Source organism: Brachycentrus maculatus, unplaced genomic scaffold (assembly GCF_059751285.1).
Source record: "Brachycentrus maculatus isolate JH-2025_06_01 unplaced genomic scaffold, ASM5975128v1 h1tg001642l, whole genome shotgun sequence".
Taxonomy (NCBI): domain Eukaryota; kingdom Metazoa; phylum Arthropoda; class Insecta; order Trichoptera; family Brachycentridae; genus Brachycentrus; species Brachycentrus maculatus.
The window spans coordinates 21556-29621 of record NW_028282256.1 but is presented as its reverse complement, the minus strand read 5'-3'; the positions used below and the strand labels follow the sequence as shown (position 1 = coordinate 29621).

Here is an 8066-nt window from a genome sequence, read left to right as displayed (position 1 = left end):
GGTATCTACGTACCCGGGACACATCGCATATACTTGAATTTTTCTGTTCACCACTTCCTATGCTCTGCTGAGAATCCCGGCGTAATGATTGATCGCAATTTTGGAAACTCCATAGATTGTTTTAGGCCAACCCTTTTCAGCATAATTGTTCTCCTTTACGCCTTCAGTAAACTCAGCTAAAAGTTGATAGAGCTGGTCTTTGGTCAAATGGGGATTTCTAAACCTTGCCTGTAGCTCTTCATTTTTGAGCCGAGTTAGTTTTCCAATCATGGACCCCACTATTATTATTTTTCCTGAGTCACTGATATACTTGATGATCTTTTCAGTGAAGCTAACGGTCCCGTAAACATTCTAAACTAAGCTAATCCATTACTGTTGCAAATGTAAAGTTAATGACACCCAAGTCGAAGTCATCTCCTTTAGCAGCGACTCCTGCATTGTTGATGAGGACATCAATTTTCTTGTACTTGCCGCCTACAGTCGAGATGAATGCATTCACACTTTCTTCTTTGGTCACATCCAGCTGCTCAACTGAGATGCGAGCCTGAGGGAATCTGGCCAGCAACTAATCTCGGGATTTGTTGGCCAGTTCGATGTTCCGGCATGCCATGATGATATTCCATCCTTCCTTCTGGGCGAGATTCTCGACGATTCCAAAGCCAACGCCTTTGTTTGATCCAGTCACTATGATATTTCTAAGATTCTGCATAGGGGTATGATTATACACAATTAAGATTCGTATGACCCAATTAAATTTCATGGTCAGAAATAATTAAAACGAATTTATGAAGCTGGAGATTTTAAATGTTGCAAATGGGATTTAAACTGTCATCAATGTGATCAATCCTGTGATCGAATTTTGAATAAAGTTATATAATTAACATTAAATCATGCCGAAAGCCGATGCGAATAAAAGGTAATAGGTGAAGCCAGTCGAGGAGGAGGAGGAAATTACGTAGAATTAAATCCTGCATATGCTGCACCGCAAGAAAATGATGAAGATTGAACTGTAGTTTCGGAAGAAATAAAAGGGGTTAGATTTAGATTAGTTTATCTCTGTGATGCTGGAAAATCTGGAGTTCGACAAAAAAATCACAAAGAAATTAACTCTCGCTTTAATTGACTTTTTCAAATAGGTCGATGTCAACGGAGATCAGACCATGGAGTGGGAATAGTTCAGCAATCACATAATCGAACTCGGGCTCCTCAGGAACGACAGGAGTTTCAAAAATGTCATCAAATCCTATTTCATGAGCGATCGCATCGTCGATAAGGAAAAACATGAGATCGGAATTTAAGGGGTTTACTACTTCTAAAAACTTAAAAATATATTCCTCATTGAAAAAGAATCCTCCAAATTTAAAGTTTATAATGGAGTTACTGCGAATCTGGAATTCGAAGTGAACGCTCATAAAGGAAATATTCTCGACCTTGAATATCTGGAGAACCAGAATCTGATTGCGACATCCTCAAATGATTTGACTATAAATTTCTGGGATGCTTCGAGTTTCACCTTGAAGCAGATAGTCTCTGTGCCCGAAATTCAGCTGAAAATCAAGTATGCAAACTGGAAAGAGAGTGGCAAACAGATCCTATACACTGGCGGTTCTGACGCAATAATTCACATCTATGACGCCGCAACTCTCAAGTAAAAGGGGACAATTGCAGGATGGAACCCGTTCTATAAAAGCGATCAGCAGCAAGAGGGTCATTCTAGCCCTATAGGGGATATTTTGCCAATCAATTCTCAGCAGACGCTGGCGAGTGCTTGCCTTGGAGGCAACATCTGCCTTTGGGATAGCAATACTCATCAGCTTAAAAAATAACTAAGAGGACACAACAAAGGGGTCTATTCTTTGGATTGGTGTGAATGGAGTCCAATGAATCAGTGCTTATTGTCAGCTGGACTTGACCATGAGGCTTTCGTCTGGAACACGTACGTGAAGGACAAAATTTTTTTGTTGAGAGGACATAACCATCCTCTGGTCAGCATTAAATGCCTTCCGGAGAGCCCTCAAATAATTACAGCCGACATCGCAGGGATGGTGAAAGTATGGGATGTGAGAAACTTCCTATGCGTCCAAACTTTCAATGTGCCAGTGGAAGAGCTGACTTCTTTCTGTTTAACCTATTCGAAGAAGTCAAGCGAGCCAATGAAGAAAAAGATTGTTTGCTCAAGTAAAAAATTGCACTTCTTTGAGTACGATGAGCCGAAAGATCAGTTTTTGACAGACGAAAAGTATTGCATCAAGGTGTTATACAATCATGCATTCCTTTGCTTTATCACGATGCACTCCGATTGCTTAAAAATATGGGATGCGAAAACAGGGCGGCTTACCAGTGTCTACCGCGAGCTCTCCTCTCCAACGGCTGAACTGACTTGCATGATACTCGACAAAAGAGATCGGAAGTTATTTGTTGGGGACAGCGAGGGGTGCATATATACCGTGAATATTAAGAATGGTGCCAAGATGAAGTAGTTTCAGAAGCACAACACCATGGTCACCGACCTTGCCTGCTGGTCAAGCGAGGATGCCGAGCTAGGGGACGAGAGATACTCGGACATGAGGAGAGTGATTTCCATCAGCAACAACTCTGAAGTGAACATCCACGACGAAGATGCCCCGGAAGATGCAAAAAGTTCGTGCAGGTATATCATGAGGCAGCATCAAAAGGGCTGCAACTCTCTCTCGGTCAGGCCCAGAACCGAGTTCGTGGCTTCTGGCAGCGACGACGGCTATACAATCGTCACAAATCTCGTTTCTTATCGCCATGAGGTTATGCCTCGAAATAGAGATGTCCCGATCAAGCATGTCCGGTTCTTAAAGAACACCTAGTGCTTGATCAGTGTCGATGCCTCCGGGTGTGTCACTTTCTATGGGGCCGGTGAAAACAAGTTCAAGAATAAAATCCTATTCGAAAAGCAATACTACACCGAATCCCTTACCAACCATATGGAGCCCTTCCCCATTACCTCCATCGAGTACTACAGCTCAGAAGAAGCTCACATCCTCATCATTGGAGACTAATTCGGGAACTTATAAGCCTGGAACATCAACAGTGTGATTGAGATACTCGAGAGAAACAAGGTATCCAAAAACTCGGCACTTTCCAAGCTCAAGCAAGCCATACGCACTAGTGTGATGCCAAAGGAAGAGAGTCTTTTCATGATTACATAGGCTCTGATGAAGTCTGTCGTTTTCCATTAAAACATAGTGCTCTTGGAATTTAAGAAGAAAATGGCTCACAATGATGGGATCGCTTGGATCGAGACCATCAGGGATAGCGCGGCTTTCATTTCCTCCTCCTTCGATTGCTGCTGCCATATTTGGAATTTATAGGACTGCACCAAAATAGGTTCATTACTTCTAGGAGGCGACCCGAATTGGAAGCTGAATTTCGATCTGACAGTGCGCAAGAAGTAGGCAGACGACGAAGCTGAGGAAGTCTTAAGCCGAATCAAACAAGTATTTTATGAGAGATATTTAGAAAAACAACATACTATTTAGAGTCAATCAAGACAGTACAGAGTAGGAGAAAAAAGAATACGACGACTATAAATAAAAAATATTCCTGAACGCCAAAGGTGCAATGTAGCGCCATCGCAAAATGAACAATCTCGATAACCCGTTTATGAACACTGGGGCCTTACTCTAAATGAACAGGCTTGAAATTTAGTTCATGGAAGAAGAAGAAGACGATGATAACTCTTTTAATTTAGCGTATGAAGTCACAGAAATGAAAAAGAACCTTACTGAGGGCAAAAAGAGTAAAGACAAGTATTGATGTTCATGTTTGTACGAAGGATTTTATTGAATACTCGGAATCGACAAAGAATGAATATGTTATATTGAAAGGGACTCATCCATATTGTATTTATCTGATTGGAGGTGGAGATCATGAATAGTAGAACATCGATATAATATACGAAGATCATCATCAGATTGAATTCTCCAAATCGTTCATGGCCGAATGCCCATTTTTTCTTCTAGTTATGAAATAGATGGAATTTTAGTTCTGTTTCCAGCAAAATTGCAAGAGTACTGCTGGGTTTCATGTTTTTTCACGAATTTTTCAACTAAGTCAGCACTGAATTGAACATTCTTGTTCTTGCAAATATCCTGAAGAAACGGGGACTCAAAATATTGAGGGGTATCATTGGTTTTAGTGGCTACTCTTTTTTTATAGATTGTCATATAGCCTTCAAACTTGATTTCGAGTTCTTTATTTTCCTCCCGATTAATTTTAAGAGGTTGCAAAGTCTCTTTGATTCTTTTTGATCTCTCTTCGTATTATTGCTTGTTTTGCTCGATTATTTCCGCTCTTGTCATCATTCTTTTATTGCGAAATCGCCAGCCAAACAATTATCTGTAGCAAACACACAATCTATATAGCACTAAAAATTGATAATCAGATTGTCTATTTAAAGGCGTAATCAAAACTCCTCCTTACATTAATTTCATGAAAGTCTTGATTTTTGCAGCTTTATTGCTGTTGGCGAGCGCAACTGTCGTTCCAAGAGTGACTCCCATTAAATCTCATGTTCCTCGAACATACAAAGTGTCTCTCGATGATTCTCCACTCGTGAGATGGAAACATATCATCACTGATTATTTAGAACCCTTAAAAAGATTCGTGAACTTCGTGGACATGCTTCCTATTCCTCACACATTTTACAATGGAGTCGAATGGTATGCAAAGAATGTGTTCAAGCACAAGGATTTCGTGGCTGAGGTTGATGCCATTGCTCAAATCAGTGGGATTCCATTCGAGAAGATATTTTTCCTGAACTTCATGTACGAATACTCAACCTTCAACGCATGCACTGGACTGATTGTCCGTAACTCAGCCGGCAAGATTATTCATGGAAGAAACTTAGATTTCGAAATGTGGGACATTTTGGCTAAATTGATTGTGAATGTTGAGTACTATCAAGGTGCAAAACGCATATTCAGTGTCGATACAGTTGCTGGAAGTGTCTTCGCATTGACCGGCATCCGCCATGGAGCCTTTGCTGCCAATGTTGATACTCGCAAGGCCAAACATTTTTATGATGATCTCATCAGTGTCATGGTTGATGACGGAACTCCCACAGTTTGGCTCCTCATGAAAACACTCGAAGAAGAGACCAACTACGCAGATGCCACCGTGAGGTTGAGAACAGAGAGAATCGGAGGGCCAGTTTACTATATTATTTCTGGTAAAAAATAAAATGAAGGCATGGTCATCGAAAGGGATACCAACTCTGTTCATGCATACTATGAGCTCTCCGAAACCCAATGGTTCTTAATCCAGACAAACTCCGACAGAGATGTCCCTGACCCAGTCATTGACCCCAGAAGAGTTCCAGTAGAGATGAGAATTAGGGAACGAGGAAACGTTCACTTCTAGATCGAAGACTTATTTGGGGACTTCATGAGCGAGTGGCCGACATTCAACATTGCAACTATCATGACAGGGGTTATGGTTCCAGAAAGCGGATACCACAACACTACCGTGTGGTATGGATACAACCCTTCCCCTCCTCCATCAGGTGAGGATTTGGCTTGATTCTCTGAACTCAACATTGAAATCTATAAATATATAAAATGTATAAAATGTATAAAAACGACATTGGCAGGATTCGAACCTGCGCGGGAGAACCCAATAGATTTCAAGTCTATCGCCTTAACCACTCGGCCACAATGTCTTCTCGAGCATATTGGCCATTTCTTATATTTTCAGTTTCCACCGAGAGGTTTCAACTCTAATTATGGAAACACTTTACTTTTCAATTGAACATTTATAAACTCACATATTCATAGATTCGCATAATCTTATAATTCGCATATTCATAGAATTCTCATATTTACACATTTTGCAATAAAATTATGATATTAGTAAAATAATAATTGCAATAACTAAATAATTACATTAAATAAATTTTAACATTATTAATAGTATTTAATAATAGCTACTGAGCATTCTCTAATATCTACACAAATAATAATGAACAAAATCATTTGATAATATTATATTGTATTAAAATTGATTTAATTTAATTAATTGCTTTGAGGATTATTGGTGAAAATTAATAACTTAATAAATCACTATGAGAAGCAATAACAGATAGGGAAAGAGTAGCCAACCAATGAGTCCCTGTCTGTTTCAATTGCTTTTCATTTGTCAGCCACTTTGGGAGTCTTTATTCTGAAAACTGAGTCCTTATTGCAAATGTAAAGAATACGAATAATTCAGGCAGGTTTTTCAATTGCAGAGAAATCCAAATTGAATGATTTTGGCAAAGATAGTCTATTTTAGCAGACTTCACCAAATTGGATGCTCTCCTCAAAAATTCGTTGATGCTTTCTGATGCTGCTTCTTCTTTGTACCATCCTACATTTGATTGTTTACCTTAGAGCTCGCAATGGTAGCGGGGCTGGGCTGGACGAACTTATTCTCGCAAGAACAAAACTGCTTCGCCTTTAAATTTCGAGAGTCTTAGATTACAGCACGAAGAGCACACAGCCTAATAAATAAGCAATACTACAATAATCAGATGATTTAATCAAAATATGCAATATAATAATACATTATAAAATCATATATCTGCTACACAGAGTTATATATAGGTATTAAATATCATATTTATTCCTATAGTGCATAAATAAATAAGTGATATTCGTGTTATGACATAACAATAACAAGTGTCAAATTGGCCTATACTGCAGTCTGTTTCCTTTTAAAATATTTATCATTTGAATAATTATGCTCTTCTGCTGAAGAAATATATTTGAATTATAATTGCTCTGCGTTTGCTTAATAACTAATAAATTTTTGTTTATGATGAATCAAGAACTGAGTCTTGAAAGTTTCAAGATGCTCACAGTCATCGGGAAAGGGTCATATGCCAAAGTAGTTTTGGTGAAGAGAAAGGAAGGCGATGGACAGGTCTACGCTATGAAAATTCTGAAAAAAAAATATATTGAAAAAAGAAAGCAAGAAAAACATGTGATGATTTAACGAAATATCCTGGCTGAAGTCAATCATCCGTTTATTGTGAAACTTCATTACTCTTTCCAAAATGACACGAAACTGTTTTTCGTGTTAGAGTACTGCCCAGGAGGAGAGCTTTTCGGCCTCCTCTCCAAAAAGCATCGCCTATCTGAAGAGCAGTACATTTAACTTAAATTAGAACCAAATTCTATGCAGCCCAGATCCTCTTGGCCCTTGAATATTTGCACGAAAAAGACATTATTTATCGAGAGTAACATTCTTTATTTATCATATAGTTTGAAGCCTGAAAACGTATTGATCGATCAGAAGGGCTATATTAGATTAGCCGATTTCGGTCTCTCCAAAATGGAAGTGAAAGAAAACAATGCTTTGTCTGTCTGCGGCACTCCAGAATATTTGGCCCCAGAAATCCTATATAAGCAAGGCCATGGAAAGCCAGTAGATTGGTGGTGCTTAGGCTCAGTCATGTTTGAAATGGTTGTCGGGTTGCCTCCCTTTTTTTCAAAAAATCGTCCTGAGCTGTTCTAAAAAATTAAATTTGGAAATCCTAATTTTCCTGCTTCAATGTCATTGAAGCTTCGTAGTTTGCTCGAATCATTGTTTCACAAAAAGCCTGAAAATAGATTGGGGTCTAAGATTGGAGCGAAGTAAATAAAGAATCATCCATTTTTTGAGAATGTCGATTGGAATGCTATTTTATCGGCAAAAGTAAAAGCCCCATTTGTTCCGACATTAAACTCAGACATCGACGTCCAAAATTTCGACCCTGAGTTCACAGAATGCGAGGTGGAATCGTACAGTGAATCCTCATTGAAAGAGTAGGGTGAAAAACCTTATTTCGGTACATAATAAATTTATTATAGGATTCTCCTTCGATAAGAGCAAAGAATAAAACAAAATGTAAATCGAGTAAGCAGGAAATTCATAATTCGACATTGTGTACCATGATTAGATGATCGATGAAAATCAATGAAATTGAATACTTATAATTATTTTACCTTATGCAACTCGAGTGAGAATATATATTTATTACATTTTATCATTGGTTTCGGAAGGTGTTATATAACTGA

General features: G+C 38.7%; 2 protein-coding genes and 1 non-coding gene across 3 annotated transcripts; 2 read left to right on the top strand and 1 right to left on the bottom strand.

Moving 5' to 3' along the window:
* Positions 1 to 971: 971 nt before the first annotated feature.
* Positions 972 to 2922, top strand: LOC148298758 (cilia- and flagella-associated protein 337 A-like; the record flags this gene model as incomplete). The annotated part of the gene is given in 1 exon segment (XM_088276658.1): positions 972 to 2922. A coding segment is annotated over 1 exon segment (1866 nt), but the record flags the coding sequence as incomplete, so codon positions are not given.
* A 1728-nt stretch (positions 2923 to 4650) lies between these two features.
* On the top strand, positions 4651 to 7818 carry LOC148298756 (cAMP-dependent protein kinase catalytic subunit alpha-like). The gene is given in 5 exon segments (XM_088276657.1): positions 4651 to 5148; positions 5392 to 5533; positions 6836 to 7173; positions 7176 to 7271; positions 7273 to 7818. Coding segments are annotated over 5 exon segments (1620 nt in total).
* TRNAS-UGA (transfer RNA serine (anticodon UGA)) lies at positions 5609 to 5689 on the bottom strand. The gene has a single exon. It is a non-coding gene; the product is annotated as a tRNA-Ser (tRNA).
* Positions 7819 to 8066: the final 248 nt, after the last annotated feature.